Source organism: Peromyscus maniculatus, chromosome 4 (assembly GCF_049852395.1).
Source record: "Peromyscus maniculatus bairdii isolate BWxNUB_F1_BW_parent chromosome 4, HU_Pman_BW_mat_3.1, whole genome shotgun sequence".
Classification (NCBI taxonomy): domain Eukaryota; kingdom Metazoa; phylum Chordata; class Mammalia; order Rodentia; family Cricetidae; genus Peromyscus; species Peromyscus maniculatus.
The window spans coordinates 111,029,255-111,046,763 of NC_134855.1; the positions used below are offsets into that span (position 1 = coordinate 111,029,255).

General features: G+C 42.6%; 1 protein-coding gene across 1 annotated transcript in view; it reads right to left on the reverse strand.

Annotated features, from left to right (window-relative positions):
• Fermt1 (FERM domain containing kindlin 1) overlaps positions 1-17,509 on the reverse strand; it is a 46,536-nt gene that overhangs the window by 13,816 nt on the left and 15,211 nt on the right. Inside the window, exons 7-9 of the mRNA XM_006983971.4 lie at positions 8,896-9,003; positions 7,068-7,199; positions 5,251-5,300 (exon numbers count right to left, since the gene is read on the reverse strand). Coding sequence (XP_006984033.1) covers positions 5,251-5,300; positions 7,068-7,199; positions 8,896-9,003 — 290 coding nt within the window. The remainder of the gene's footprint in view (positions 1-5,250; positions 5,301-7,067; positions 7,200-8,895; positions 9,004-17,509) is intronic.

Consider the following 17,509-nt stretch of genomic DNA (forward strand, 5'->3'; position numbering starts at 1 on the left):
GAAAGGAAGTAGTTGCTTACTCAAAACCCGTGGGTTTATCTCAGCTGTGATTACTGAATCATGATGCTGTAACCCTAGCTGTACAATAGTTTACTAATTTCCATATTTTCTGAAGCCAGTCACTCACTTAGGAAAGTTAAGTAGAACATACGGAATTTTAATATTTTTAATAAGTACATTTCAAACTAACTCACTGTAGCTCTTCAATTAGATAACATCTAACATGGAGATATATGTTATCATGTTTTAAAAGCATGCAGACTTTTTATTTTCTTTTATGGTTTTAAGGATTGAACCAGGACCTGGCACACTAGACAAACACTACCTCAGCCATTATTGTTTTTATAAAACCACTTTAGCAGGGGTGGGCAGTGGTGGGCAATGGGAAGAAAGTATAATGACATTTATGTAGGAAGATACCACAAGGCATTAGTCTGTATGCCAGCTATGGTGGTTTGAAAGAAAATGGCCCCCAAAGGAAGTGGCACTATTAGGAAGTATGGCTTTGTTGGAGGAAGTGTGTCATGGTGGAGGTGGGTTTTGAGGTCTTATATATGCTCACGGCACACCCAGTATCTCAGATCACTTCCTTTTGCCTGTGGATCAAGATGTAAGAACTCTCAGCTCCTTCTCTAGCACCATTTCTGCCTGCACGCTGCCTTGCTTCCCGCCATGACAATAATGGATTAAACCTCTGAACTCTAAGTGAGCCACCCCAATGAAATGTCTTCCTTTATGAGAGTTGCCATGGTCATGGTGTCTCTTCACAGCAATAGAAACCCTAACTAAGACACCAGCCTAAAAATTACTAAAATACTGTAATCAGGTACGGTTGACATACAAAGAGTTTTGTATACTTAATATACAAATCTGGATGAATTTGCAGATACCAACGTGAAATCATTGCCCTTAATGCCATATACATGTTTGAAACCTCTCAGAGTTTCCTTGTCCCTTCCTTATTACTATTCCCTTCAGTGTAAGAAGAGTTAATTTTCTTAGGAAACTACTCTTTGTTGTAGCGACCTCCAGGACTTACTTATCTTACATACTGGATCTCTGTATCCTTTGGTCATCACCCCATTTCCTTCTTATTCCAGATCACACCACTACTTCTGCCTTCCACTGCTGTGAAATTGATGTTTTAGATCCACAACATTTATCTTTTTTTGTCTTTTGTTTTTTGAGATGGAGTTTCTCTGTGCTACAGCCCTAGCTGTCCTGGAACTCACTATGTAGACCAAGCTGCCCTCAAACTCACAGAGATCTACCTGCCTCTGCCTCCTGAATGCTGGGATTAAAGGTGCGCACCACCATGCTTGGCCCAGCACTTGTCTTTTTAATGCATAGCATGACTATTGGCAACAGGGTAACCATGGAAACATTGCAGAATATTTCTAAAATGTTATCTTTGGGGGCTGGAGCGTTGGCTCAGCAGTTAAGAGCACTTGCTGTGCCCACATGGTAGCTCACAATCACTTGTAACTATTTCCATGAGCTCTAATGCCCTCTCCTGGCCTCTCACCAGGCATGCACATGGTAGCTCACAATCACTTGTAACTATTTCCATGAGCTCCAATGCCCTCTTCTGGCCTCTCACCAGGCATGCACATGGTGCACACACAAATGCAGTCAAAACACCCACACACATAAAATTAAAAAAAAATCTAATCTAAAAAATGCTATCTTCACAACATTCCTGTCTTTCAAAAACTGGTTATAATGTAACTATTTCACAATCACTTGTTCCTTCAAGGAGAGGTAAGTGTGTATGCAGTTTTGGAAACATGTGGTGGCTTACAAGTGATGCTAAGTGGGGGATACTTATTTTTGAAAAACAGAACCTCACAACACCACTTACTGGCTTTGCCTACATTAAGCTGGTGAGTCTTATCATTGGGATCAAACTTTCATGATCATTTCATTTATTTATGAAGTATTGTAAAGATCCTGGAATATTTTAAAAGTCGTGTCTTGAAATAAATCAACTATCCACTCATGTGTAAGTATTACTAGAAGTTCTTTGCTGTGGTAGCTTGCCGATAAATAACTCAGTGAACAAATTTTACCTGCAGCATTCCTATTAACTGTGGATGGAGCCATTTTATCTGCTCCAAAGTGGCGCTGGTAGCAGCTTTGGCATACACCCTGTTCACACGAAGTCATTTATTAGTAGCGCCAAGACTTATAAATCTGCTTTTCTCAAATGTGGAATTTCTTAGGATTGTGTTTGTCTGGCACATATTTACAGACCTAGAGGAAGCAGAGTTGAGAGGTTTGACTGAGCACTCACTCTTTTCTCTCAGAACTTCCTGGGCCACTTCCTGTTGCCACTGGCTGCCCATGTGACACTCTGGGCGGCCATCTTTCTGTTGTTCTCCTGAAGTAAGTCTGTCCTTTTCTTCCTCTTGTCTTAAAGACAATATCAATGGTTGGGTTTACCAAGATTTAATGATTCATTGATTTTTCCTGCCTAAGACCCATGACCCATGGATTTAAGCACTTTTATTTTCAAGATTCATGGAAAACTTTTAAGTATTCTCTTTTGAATGCTTCATTCTCTCCAATTATTTCCTCTAGAACTCCCAGTAGACACAGGTTGGGCCTTCTTAGTCTATTTAAGTCATATTTATGCCATTTGGATTTTCTTTGATGGCATTAATAATTTGATGGTTAATACACCAGAACAATTAAAAATTTTATTTGTGTCAGGTTCTCACTGTGTAGCCCAGGCAGACCTCAATCTTTCAGTAGTCCTCAACTCTCTTCCTAGCAATTTCACATCCCTATGCAACACATTCAATCGTCAGAATTTCTATTTTAATCCTTTTAACAATTCATGGTCTATTTTGCTATGCTTTTTACTTTTAAATTTACTTACTGGTTGTAATCATACTCACTTGATAGGTTTTTAGTATTTTAACATCTATAATTATTAATGGCCCACCACGTCACAGGGCTGTGACTTCCCGTGGGAACACACATTGTGTTCCACATGAAGGGTGTGGGTAGCTCCCTCTTAGTATTTTCATAGCTGCATTGCTAGGGCTTCACGGGTCTCGTGGCCCAAACCAGCTTTCCTTTAGATTCCCTCAGCAGTTAGGACACCTAGGTTATTTCAGTCTGCACCAAGCATGCACCCTGGCTCTGATTCCACAAGAGAGGCTTCCTGTTTTCCCACAGATGGCATTGCAAGGACAGCTTCCTCTCTGCTTGCCAGGTGCCCTGTAGTTTTCCTATTTTGTTTTGAGCAGAGAAGATGGCCCTCATGAGGTTGCACCTTTTGCCGGTTGCTTCTGTCTGGGTTATTGCTTAATGTGACCTGTAGAGCTGTATGTCTTATACTTATATAGAAATTAAAGCCCCAGCCCTAGCCAGGTGTGGTGGCATACATCTGTAACTCCAGCACTTGGAGGCAGAGACAGGCAGATCTCTGTGAGTTTGAGCCCAGCCATTCTACACAGTGAGTTCCAGGTCAGCCAGAGCTACATAGTGGCCTGTCTCAAAACAAATGATTAAACCAATCAACCCAACACAGCAAAACAACAAACACCAGTCCCAAGTCATGAGAACCCAATTCCTGTGTGGCTGTGGCTTCATTTTATAAACATTGTTGTTGGCTCCAATCTAGTGTTTTACACAGCATTCAGGTGTCCTTACAGCCAGATTGGGGTGCGCACTAGACTCAGTGCCACATTGCTGGAAACTGAAGCTCACTGCTCAACAGTGATGGTGGGGACAACAGAGTTTGTTTAGAAAACAATAAAGAGCTTCCCTGTACAAAGAATAAAAAGTCAACCTCAAAGGATTCGTCTACTGTTCTCATATCAATGAGGAAAGGAAACCCAGGGAAATGCAGGGCCTCCTGGACCCAACACTCTATTAGGAATGCAGCTTTACTCACTCACCAGGACTCCTCCTTTCCTCCCCCAGTCTCTGTCCCTTTCTCACATAACCTCTCACCTTCCAGTCTGCATTTCTTCCATCTAGGAACACTACTGTATCACTATTACTGTATAGTGAATTTGGTGTCCTGAGACCTTTGGTAGACAGTGTCCATTCAATAATAAACAAGGACAGTCTTGGTGAATCTGGGTGTAAGTTACAGGAAGCCAGCGGGCAGCAGAAGTGAAGAGGACACAGGTCACTTTCCACACATCACCCCTTTGTCAAACACTAGAGCATGGGCAGGAAGGGGCTTTCTCCATCTGTTTTGTGATGGGCTGCCTACACTCTATTCGGAGACTATGAATCTAAATTTCCTTGTGATATTATTATATATATTTTATAAAGCTATATTTGCCATGTCAAATTACTCTTTTCCCCTGCAGCTCCCAGTATCATTAGACTGATCAATTGTCGTTACAGCTACTTGTGTCAAGAAGTCACCTGAGATCATACCCTATCATCACAACAAAAGACCAAATAAACCAGTACTAGAAGCCCAGTGACAAACAGCCTCTTGGACCCTTGCTTCTCAGGTACACCTCATTCACCATTCAGACTTTGCAAGTCCTTCTCTGCCTCTAGTGTGGTCAAAAGCGACTTGCATTTCTCTCAAGGCCAGGTGCCCCAGTAAGGTATTGGTTTGTTAAGAAAAGTCAATAAACCATAAAGCGACACAGTGACTGCCTTGTGTCTTTCAACTTAACACTCCTTGGCACTATCACAAGGGTGGCAGTCACCCAATAAAACAAACGAGATGGTAACAGACTGACCAACACGGAGCAGGTGAATGGAGGTTAATAAAAGTGACTACTCCCTGTAAGCCCAGGAACAAAGAACTAGAAGCAAAGATTTATTACACTTCCAAACAGCTCTCCGATGGTGTAGGAGTCCTGAGCCTCCGAAGCAGACCCTAGCAGAAATGTTGTGATATACACATGGTCAATCTTGCTGACCTGCTCATATTTACACCACTGGTCTGCGAGCGTGTATGTACCAGGCACCAAACTATATGCTCAAATGTCTCATTTTATTCAATGCTCCCAACGAACTCAAGAAGAGGTATACCCTCACTTGACAGCTTAGGAAACTAAAGCTCAGAGTTATAAAAACTCCACTCAAGGTGGCCAGTGCATGTGATGGGGGTTGAGGTTCAACTCATTATTGTCTTGTGACAAAACCCATTACTCGGAGCCCACCTTTGACCCATGGACCTGGCCGCTGGTTGTGCAATTGTGTCCAATCCCAGACCCTACTTGTGAGCGTCTGCTACAAGGGGTTCTTTTGCCCTTTCAAGTTACTTACCTAAATAATTTGAGATAATCTGCAAGTTTAGGGATATCAGTGATGTCCTCCTAAGGAGAGATACAGGAATTACTAGCAGGAACTTCACAGAGGGCACTGCTAGGCCACACCTGTGTCACCCAGCATGGCAGTCACTTGCCACAGAGACTTTACAATCTGAATTAATTAACATGAAAGAAAATGAGAGACTGAGTTTTCCTTAGTTACATGAACCACAGTAGTTATCTCTGGGGGATGGGAGGAAGGAAGCTGAATGGGGAGCATTCAGGGGCTCCTGGGTAGGTGACAAGGTCCTGTTTCCCAATTCTGGACAGTGACTTGGTTGGCAATGCTAAGTTGTTAATATGTATATTTGTATGTTTCTTTCTTTCTTTCTTTCTTTTTTTTTTTTTTAAATTTTCTTTGTGAGGCTAAGAATGTAAAAAGAAGTAAAAAAAAAATCAACTCATACTTCTTATACCTATACATACTTCAAGTTAAAAATTTGAGTTTGGAATGAAAACTTATGTATGAACAGCTCTTTTGTAATTTTGAAGTTAAAGTGGACTACTAAGGTCACATCCAGGTCACTGATTAAACTTGAAAGGAACCTGGTTCAAAGTTCATTCTGAGGTGGCGGTGGATGGCTGGCGGCAGTACATAAAACTCCTGAGGGAAAGAGGGAATTTCTCATTTGTTCAAGCAGGGTTAACTTCCTGTTATATACTCAGTGAAGGTGGCAGGCAAAAAGCTCTAATTTCTGCTTGGTCAGGCATTGGCATTGTGTGGTAAGCTTTTGCTTTCTTGTGGAACCAACACTCCATTTTAAGGCAGTTCCTGATAAGAGAACTCCCAATGAAAGCAGAAGAATGCAGTGACTCATGCTTAGCGTTCATTTAGATCACAGTTTCAGCAGACCCTCTTGCTTGGATTCAATGTGATTAAACCAGTAATTATTCCTTTGGTTGAAGAAGTTAAAACAAAAGAGCAGCGCTCAGGGGAAGAATCAAACCAGAGGGGCATTCCAATGACAAGGCTGTCATTCAACCACCTATGGGGAGAGGGGCCAGGCTGTTAACTAGTTTTCTTTCTTAGGTGTGACTGGAGGGTTTTAGTTCCTGAAATCAAAATTGTTTAGGAGTGTTTGATTATATCCTAGATCAGTGGTTCTCAACCTCCCTAATACTGCAGTCAATATAGCATTGATACAGTTACTACAGCATTAACACATTAACATACTTTTAATACAGTTTCTCATGTTATGGTGACCCTAACCATAAAATTATTTCCATTACTACTTCATAACTGTAATCTTGTTATGGCTATGAATTGTGATGTAAATATCTGATATACAGGATGTCTGATATGTGACCCCTATGAAAGGGTCATTCAACTCCCAAGGGGTCATGACTCACAGGTTGAGAACTGCTGTCCTAGAGACAGGCCCTACTCTCTGTCAGCCTTACTCAGTGACAACATGGGACCAGGCTCCAAGGCCTTTTTCTTCACCCTCATGGGTGCTCCATGCCATAGGCTGTAGAGCTCTGTCTTGACTTAAAGGATCAATGGCATGTTCCATGCTAGTGTTGTGGGGCCAGTGTCATTTCCCCACATACTGTACCAACTGCTCCCCAGGAAGAAATGCCATATCAAAACTTTCATTGGTGGTGGTGAAATTATCTTACAGTCCCTTGCAGGGCTAACCTGAGAAAAGCCAGTTCTTACTAAATTTAAGCTTGTCACATGAGCAGCATATTTTTTCTTTTTGGAAGAAATGTTCTTTTAGCTCCAATCTGCATTTGTGAGGACAAATTCTGAGTTAACAGAAACATTCATACCAAGGTGCTGTCGGCCTTCCCACCTTCGAGGGTCACTTCCAAACTGGACAGGGCTGCCTCCACTTCATCTACCTCAGACTTGCTTGCAAAGTCCTGTATTTCAGCACACAGTGACAGTTTGCTGATGTGATACTAAAACATAAACAGAGGTTTTGTTTTTATTTTGTCAAGTTAAAATTAATGTGTGTATTTGAGGCAGGATCTTGCTAAATTGTTCAGGCTAGTCTCAAACGCTCTAGGTAGTCTAAGCTGCCCTTGAACTTATGATCCTCCTGCCTTAGTCTCCCACATGCTGGGATCACAGGCGTGCTCTACCTCACCTGGCTCAAGAGGGAGGTTTTAGAAATGTTACTGCCACAAGTGGATCATTAGCCACGTCTTCTTCTTGGAGGAGAATTTCCCTAGAATCCTGAACATCTCCAGGAAGGAGGTCTGTCTATGCAGGAAAATGACATCCAATTGGACTAATTTTGACATTTATAGTTAGCTGGGATCAAACTTAGTTCTGCCTTGTCTCTGTGCACGTGAGAGGCAAGTGATGGGAATTGCAGAATAGATGCCTTATATAGTGTGTGCACACTCGTAGATTGTGAGGAGCATTTTACATTTGAAAATTATTCCCTTAATTTTCATTTCTTTCATCCAAGGAACAAATAGAATGCTCTAACCAGAACAAACTGAAACTGTGTTTCCCCAACCCCCTCGAAAAGTTGTAGACACCCTCACAACCTGCGGACAGACACCCTCATAACCTGCAGACAGACACCCTCACAACCTGCAGACAGACTCCCTCACAACCTATGGACGGACACCCTCAAAACCTGCGGATGGACTCCCTCACAACCTGCGGACTCCCTCAAAACCTGCGGATGGACTCCCTCACAACCTGCGGACAGACTCCCTCACAACCTGTGGACGGACACCCTCACAACCTGCGCACGGACACCCTCACAACCTGCGGACTCCCTCACAACCTGTAGACAGACACCCTCACAACCTGTAGACACCCTCACAACCTGCGGACAGACACCCTCACAACCTGCGGACAGACACCCTCACAACCTGCGGACACCCTCACAACCTGCGGACACCCTCACAACCTGCAGACACCCTCACAACCTGTAGACAGACACCCTCACAACCTGCAGACACCCTCACAGCCTGCGGACACCCTCACAACCTGTAGACACCCTCACAGCCTGCGGACAGACTCCCTCACAACCTGCGGACAGACACCCTCACAACCTGCAGACACCCTCACAGCCTGCGGACAGACTCCCTCACAACCTGCGCACGGACACCCTCACAACCTGCGGACTCCCTCACAGCCTGCGGACACCCTCACAACCTGCGGACTCCCTCACAACCTGCGCACGGACACCCTCACAACCTGCGGACTCCCTCACAACCTGCGCACGGACACCCTCACAACCTGCGGACTCCCTCACAACCTGCGGACACCCTCACAGCCTGCGGACACCCTCACAGCCTGTGGACAGACACCCTCACAACCTGTAGACACCCTCACAACCTGTAGACACCCTCACAACCTGCGGACTCCCTCACAGCCTGCGGACACCCTCACAGCCTGCGGACACCCTCACAACCTGTAGACACCCTCACAACCTGTAGACACCTTCACAACCTGCGGACACCCTCACAACCTGTAGACAGACACCCTCACAACCTGTGGACACCCTCACAACCTGCGGACACCCTCACAACCTGCGGACTCCCTCACAACCTGTAGACAGACACCCTCACAACCTGTAGACAGACACCCTCACAACCTGTAGACACCCTCACAACCTGTAGACACCCTCACAACCTGTAGTGCTGCGAAGATCAACATTTCCTCTTCTGTGCAGTCGATTTCCTCCAAGAGAACAGCCCACCTGGCTTGCTCGTAGAGTTGGTTTATTCGGACAGCGTCATACTAGAGAAAGAAACAAATGTATATATGTGTGTGGGCATTTCTTTCTAGTCCACAGTTCAAAAGTTCTTGGATAACTGGAGCCATTCTTTGTGAATCATATGGTCTAGAGCCTAGCTCAGGCAACTGCATGGAGACCACTACCTTCCTGTGGCCCTGCTCCTTTGATGTCTGAGGTTAGAAGGAACGTTCCCTAAATATCTTCCAGAGCTTCTTCAAGCAGCCTAAGTGCCAAACATGTTGTGTGAAAGAGATTAGTCACAAAATCCTGCATGCCGTATAATTCTATGTATTACTTTTCCTTCCTTCCTTCCTTCCTTCCTTCTTTCCTTCCTTCCTTCCTTCCTTCCTTCCTTCCTTCCTTCCTTCCTTCCTTCCTTCCTTCTTTTTTTTTGGTCAGGGTCTCATGTGGCTCAGGCTCTCCTGGAACTTGCCATGTAGCTGAGGATGACCCTGAACTTCTGATCCTCCTGCTTCTGTCTCCTAAGTATGAGAGCTAAGATTACAGACATGCACCACCACATACAGTTTCATGTGGTTCTGGTAATCGACCTCAGAGCCAGGTGAGCACTCTAGCCAATGAACTAAGTCCTCAACCAGAATAGGCAAATCCATAAAGAAATTAGTTTATTGTTTTTTGCCTGGGGCTGGAAGGATTGAAGGGCAATCAGAATGCTTGTTAATGTGGTCCAGGAATGTTTTATGGGGTCATGGAATGTTTTGAAAATAGATGCAGTTGTGGTTGAACAATTCTGTGAATACATAAAAAACATTGAACCATGCATATTATGTAGGTGAATGTGTAATCTTTAAATGAGTAGAGGAAGCCTTCTGTTTCCCTTCCTTTCTCTCCTTTCCCTCTTTCTCCTGTTTTTGGTATTGGGATTGAATCTAGAACCGGGAGCATGCTAAACATACGCTCTACTGCTGAACCTCACTCCCTGGCCTGGAGAACCCTACAGAAGACAAGATGCCTAAAAGTTATGATGTATAAAGTAGAATTGTCAACATAAAATTAAACATTTACAGTGAAAATACATTTAAAAGATCATACATTTATAAGGTAAAGACTGAAAGAACATATTTCAATAAATAGAAGAGACAATATCCATTAATCGAAACCATTCCCATGAAAATCATACAATCTAAAAGGATGGAGAGCAAACAGAAACAGGTGCTTCACAGAGAAAACCAAATGGCCATTTAAACACTGGAAAAGATGCCCAACCTTATCAAAAATTAGAGAATTCAAACTAAAACAAGACAACAGAATTCCTGTTCCATCAGACTGGCCTGTTAGGTATTATTGATATCTGATGCTGTGGGATGAGGGGCAGCTGGTACTCTTTACAGGTGTGGTTATAGGAATGCTACCTAGACACATCTCTTAATCCCTCTTGCACTGCATTTCTAGACAGAAATGCAGGCATGCATCAGACACTCTCATAAGAACGTTTGCCACACTTGGGTCCCAACAATATGGGTTAGCCTATGATTACGTTTCAGTTGATAAAAGGGCAAATTGGACTTTATATACTGATGTGAAAGACAGCTCCAACAGGTAAAAAGCTGCAAGCTCAGAGCATGTAAAAGCTCTTATTTATACAGGAAATACAAGGCCTGGGAAACCCGGTAAATATAGGCTAGTAAATATGGGAAAAATCTGCAAGGATGGTTAGTCATGAAGTTGTGGCTGCCTTTAAGAGAAAGATCATATAGCAAAGGATGATTTTCTTTGTTCTTTTGGAATGAGTTTACTGGGTATATTTGTTGTGCATGTTTGGGGTTTGCAACATAAAACAATAGTATAATACAGAATGTAAAATGGTTTTGTTCATGAAAAGAGCAGCTAACTCATCAAAATCGTAAGTTAAGTATTGAGAGCTGCTGGTAGTGAAAGTCCATGAGAGTATACAGCACTGACAACTAGTGTTCAGAAGGTCAACCTATCAGAACTAAGGGTTCTGTTAGAGGAAACCATCACACAAGGCGTTGTGGAATTACTGCCTTTTAAATGAACTGGCTGTCTCTTGTAAACTTCTGGTGCAGTAACAGCTATGAGTCTCCCCATTTTCCGTGCATCTCCATGTTACGTGTACATGTAATCTCATGATTGCATCTCAATCTTGGGTACAACTTTCCCTATACATTTGGGGTAATTGGACAACTGTCCCCAGCTGAGTTTATTTTTCATTAACATATATCTGGCTAGGGCCATTCTCCGGACAAAAGTATTTCAGCAAAGATACTTTTTTCCAAGGATAAAACTGCACATAGATAAACATTAGCTCATCTCACTCACAGATAGAGAAAAGAACCACTAACAATTAAATCCTCAACCCCTTACCTTCACCCCGGGTTATTTACACAAGACCCTAATTTAAGAGATTTACTGCTCACATTCCTGGGATGATGTTTTAGCCATTTGCTAGATACTGAGTTAAGGCAGTTACTTCCCACTGACCCAAGGAGATTGCCTCCAGGCCAGGCAGGCAATAGGTGCCAAGCTTCTTTCTTGTGCAAATTAAGTTTTTATTTCTCCTCAGCCAGGTGCTATTCCTAGATTTTCTCCTCAGCAATTATTCTGAGTTGAAAGTGCTTTTACTAACCAAATACTACATGCTCTGACATAGGTTGCTTAGCCACCTAGCATATGCCCCCCTCCCTATCAGAAAGCAGCTGCAGCTGGGACGAGAGGGAAAAGTGTGGCCAAAGACAGTTTACTTTGTTGTGACTTATTGACCGCTAACATTTTATCTAGCCATTTCTAGATTATTGTTTGAGCACATAAATTCCCTAATTGGTCTTAGCCTTTAGTTGACCCTACCAGAGAACTCCCCTTTAGTCACTCTCCCCTTTTGGGTTGTAATTGGAAGCTGACAATTGCTTTATGTGTGGGTCCTTATCACCTCTCTCTGTGACCCTGAAAACTTCAAGCCTCACATTGCTTTACCAAAGAGTTACTGCATATGTATATAAACTGGTTCTCTGACAGCACTGAGAAGAGGATTGATGGAGAAGAACAAAGATGAGGACGGAGATGGAAAGAACTAGGTAGAATAATGAGAGAACAGCAGAAGGGACTGAGAGCAGGAGGGACTGAGAGGAGCTAAGTAAGAGAGCAGAAAAGAAACAGTGCAAATGGAATCATCATAGAAGAATAAAGTGAATGAATGGACTAAAGAACTCAGTGTGCTTAGATTCATTGAATATCCCTCAGGTTAGAATCCTCAGCTGGTTGATAGACTCTTTCGTGGACCCTGGGAGCAAGCAATATAGGCTGGACCTATTATTGTTTGCATTAGTTAAGAAAAACTTGTAATACATACATGTCTACAGCCCGTGGTCCTCATGTCCTACATGAGCACTCTGGAATTATTCATCCTGTGTGTCTGCTGCTTTCTATCCTTTGACCTGTGTCTCCCTATTGTCTATCTACCTGACTGGGGCTGCCCTTGTTAATACTGTAGCTTGGTGTATCCACAATTTTTACTCCTATTTCTTCTTTTTTTGGAGTCTATGTACAAGAGTCTGCTTTATTTTACTTGGCACATGTGTCCTCTGGAGGACACATCTGTGTTGCGGCAAATGGCAAGATCTCTTTTCAAGTCATTCATGTATATGCATACAAAGCTTCACAGAATCTATCCATTCAGGTTAAACACAATGTTTTATTCTAAATAATCCCTCTTTACATTAATTTTAAAAATAACCTCAACTGTGGCAGAATATGTCTAATAAAATTAATCTTGACCTTTAAAAAAATGTACAGTTTAGTGGCACAGGCAAATCACAATGTTGTGCAACCACCCACCTTCAAACTCTAGTCTATTAAATCATAGTTTCTATGATAGAGTTTTTAGGAAGTGATTTCTAATTTCTTTGTGTGTGTGTGTGTGTGTGTGTCATTTTGGTATGTGCTTGTGTGCTGTATGGACATGTGTTTGTGTGGGTGTGTGAAAGAAGACCAGAGGAGCGTGTTGATATCCTCTTCTATCACCCTCCGCCTATTACTTTGCAGCAAGGCCTCTCTCTGAACATGGAATTCATGGTTTTTCACTTGGTTGGCATCCAGAAAGCCCCAATGTCTGTCTGTGTCTGCCCATCTCAGTGCCAGAGTTACAGGCACATATGAGACCATGCAGAGTTAGCTACTTGGGGGTTAGGATATGAACGCAGGTCCTCATGGTTGTACATTAAGCACTCTTAACCACTGAACCATTTCTTCAGGCCCATCTGAATTTTTTTTTTGCAATGAGAATATATTATACTATATGCTTTGAAAAACTAAAATGAATAAAGAAAACATGAAAGAAGAATGGAAAACACCCAGAGCACCTCAGTAGACTCATCATGAATTGATTAACACTGGCTTATGTTTCCTTTTGCGTTAATCTTACACCTGTGAAGAAAAGAGGTGATAGGGAATGTCTAAATGGGAAGCAAGCCCAAACCAGCAACCAGCTCTGATAATGGTAAGTGGGAAAGACGACATGTTGTGTTGACATGTTCTTTCTCTGCATTTCTAAAGTTTCTGGGAAGACAAATGCAGAGCCAAGAGGATGGGATTTAGGATGTGACCTTCATGTCCTAAATGTGGTGATGTGCTGAGACCTTCAAGAAAGTCTGCCTCTGTTCTGTGATCTACAAAGGCATCTCAAAGAGCTGGCTTTGGAGGCCCCCAACCCTGCCCATCCCTTCAGACAGACAGAAACAAACACACTTGAGAATAAGCACCACATCACCATTCACAGCAGGCCTGAGCAGACACAATCCAAGTGCCCTCACTGAGCTGGAAAATGGAGAAATAAACTGCACTATCTCCTCATAATGGGAACCACTTAGCAACAAGAGCAGCATGACACCTGTGAACATGCCTGGTGAACCTGACATGACTGATGTCCATCTGCATGGCATTTCTAGAAAGGGCAAAAGCTGGGATAGAAGGCCAAGCAGGCTGGGTTAGGACCAGTGTCTGACCAAAGATAGAACCATTGTATTGTACACTTACTACACACACACACACACACACACACACACACACACACACACACACATTTTTTTTTATTTACTTTTTGGTGTTTTTTGGAAAGAAAGAGTCTCATGCAGCCCAGGTTGGCCTCCAAATTGTTGCGCAATCCAGGCTTGAACTCTTGATCCCACTGCCTCAGCTTCTTGAGTGCTGGAATTAGAGGCGTGTGCCATGATGCCTGACTTCCAGTGAATGAGTTTTATAGTGCATCAATTACAGTTCACTGAAGACTTGACAACTAAAGGAAACTCACAGTGTGCATGAATCCAGGTGTGGTGGCACATGCTCATCATCTCAGATACAGGGAAGCCTGAGGCAGGAGGATCATTCAGGAGTTAGAGCCAGTCTCCTCTTAAAAACAAACAAAACTGCTAGATGGTGGTGGCACACACCTTTAATCCCAGAACTCAGGAGGTAGAGGCAGGCAAATCTGAGTTTGAGGTTAGCCTGGTCTACAGAGCAAGTTCCAGGATAGCCAGGGCTACAGAGAAACCCTGTCTCAAAAACCACCAACCAACCAACCAACCAACCAACCAACCAACCAACCAACCAACCAAACAAACAAACAATCAAAGCCATGCAGCCACTACTACACCACACAAAAAAAAGAATCCTGCTTTAATTCACAGATTATAGGCAAAATCTAAATAGCGATACACTCACTGATTCTTACATTTGATTAACAAACTGTCAACCTAGATGTCTGTCAGCCCCTCAGTCCTGGTATATTCAGTTTCTAATAGCACAGGAACTCAATGGGCCACTCAACAAGGCTTTCCTCAGAGTACTCAATAAAGATTTTAAAAGTATACTAAAAGTTCTCACACCTAACCATCTTCACATGGCTCATAAACTAAATAAAACAATGATGTGTAAAATACATAAACTACAATCACCCGCAGTTACAAGTTAACAGTAAGAGATCGATAGGATCTGGAATAAGATGCTCAATAGGATCTGGAATAAGATGCTCAATAGGATCTGGAATAAGGGCTCAATGCTGTCCAATCCTTGCCCCCAGAGCTATCCTGGGACTCCCTATTGGTCCTGCTTGGCTTTGGGGTCTCCCCCTCAGAGGCTGGTTGAGGCATTGTCTGCAGGTCATTAACAGGTATCCTATAGGTTTCTGTCTTGGAGAATACTTTTAGTTGCTCTCCATTGATTTAGGAACAAGTATTTCCTAAGCGGATATGCTGGCTAGTTTCAGGTCCACTTGACATGAGCTAAGAGAGGAGGGATCTTCAATTAAGAAAATTCCTCTATTGGACTGTTGGCAAGCCTGTAGGGCATTTTCTTCATTAGTGATTGATGGGGGAGGGCCCAGTCAATTGTGGGTGGTACCACCCCTGGGCTACCAACCCTGGTGGTCCTGGCCTGGGTTTTCTAAGAAAACAGGCTTAGCAAGCCATGAGGAGCAAGCCAGTGAGCAGAAACACTACATGACTTCTGGTTCATCTCCTGCCTCCATGTTCTTGCCCTATATGGATTTCCTGTCCTGACTTCTTTTGATGAACAGTGATGTCGAAGAATAAGCCAAATAAACCCTTTCCCCTCGAAGTTGCTTTTGGTCATGGTGTTTCATCACAACAATAGTAACCCTAACCAGGACACTGGGGATGGGCTACTCACGTTAATGCCTAAGCTTAGGTTTTCTGTCTCTTGGCTGACTTAAGCTAGAACCCCACATCTTGGAGGACATGGGTTCTGCCATCTCTGTTATACACATCCCTGTTTCTGTCTGTCTCATTAGTTCAGTGACTCCCTTTCCCACATGCCAACCACGACACAACAGCAATAAGCCCGCATCACCCTTTCCATCTTCTCAAGAAAGCTAACTGCTTACATCTGACCACAGGTTCTCTGTCTGCTGGGAATGGATGTCAGTATCCTGGGGGTCCTCCAATGTGTTTATTGTGTACAAAACTTGAAAATACTGTGGACTGTCAGAGTCAGAAAAAGGTTTATTTCCTTAGTTCACATGTTTTAAACATATTTAAAAGGGGCATAAGTGTTTACAACAAACCAAGGGAGCTGACTCATTTGTTTTTAACAACAGTGTGGCATGGATGCACTATAATATAGTCAAGCAGTTCTCTACTGATGGACATTTAGGTGGTTTCCAATCTTTTCTTAAAACCATTCATACAATAATAACCTATAGTAGTGATGTATAAAGTTACATAAGTGCCATTATGCTATAAAGAGTAGATATTGCCACACTGCTTTCCACAGAGGCTAGATTATTTTGCATTTTGACTTACAATCACTGTGTAGGACCTACCCTGGGCTTTATTATTTATTCAATTCATTAATAAATACACATATTACTATGTCCACTTTGAAAAAGATTTTGCTCACTGTAGTTCATTTCATGTGGTAGACTTATACATTTTAGCTCATTGGCTTTAATGCCTGGCAGTTTTAGATTCCCTGCATGCAACTTAGTTCTTGGCTAATAACTGTTGCTTGATAAATATGTGAATAAATAATCAGATGGGGAAACATTTGAATAGATAAAATGGGGCCAGAATACTGACTTAGCAACTGTCTGAATATATTTTCTATTGATATTTATCTAGTTTGTGGACAATTTCAGGTAGGTTATTAGAACTGAAAGCACAGAACAACACAGTTTAGCTGGGAACTCAATGAGGAAAGACTCAAGTTGAACCAAGGATAAAGCTTAAAAATGAAATCACGAAAGCCCCATCAACAGGTGTGAGAAATCTTCTTTTGGGCTGTTGGTCAGGGTAGTCCAAGAGACTCATAAGGTAATATAGTCTACAGATGTCACCCTTGGTTGCCTCCCAGAAATTGAAGGTAAGTCCTTTTGGTGACACCACAAATTTCAGTTTCAGGACTCAGAGGATTATGAGCTAGGTCTGACCTGAAAACCTTCCTCCTGGGGTATAGTACCAGAAGGTGCTATGCAAAATGTCAAGGAAGAGAAGCAATTGAAACTCCTACCTAGCTGTGACATCTATGAACCACAACAAGGACCAGCATGGCAAGGTATTCCTAACGATGCAATAGTGGCACTCATATCTTGGCAGTAACCAACAATTTTCTAATTAGACTTGAGTCTCACTTAATAGGAGAAAAATCATGCCTGGTACTGGAAACCTAAGAGAACCTACTATTGTCCCTTTCCTAAACCAGTATAATCCCTTACTTTATTCTAAATATTCCTATACCCACAGAGAAGTGTAGCTCTCATTCCACATCAAAGAAGATTCTTTTTGCCAGTATACAACTGGTCAAAATGCAGAGCATCACTGACTGTGGGGTGCCAGACTCCACTGACACATCCACAACACAGCTCCTACTCCTAAGACTCAGAAGGAGTGGAAAGATAGTAAGAGCCAGATGACCAGAAAGTCTGCTAGGAGATTGTGTCTTCCAGATATGACAGAGAAGATATACCCATCAAATTTCAACAGTATAGCTGCCCAAATAAGACCTGAACAATTCTAGTAA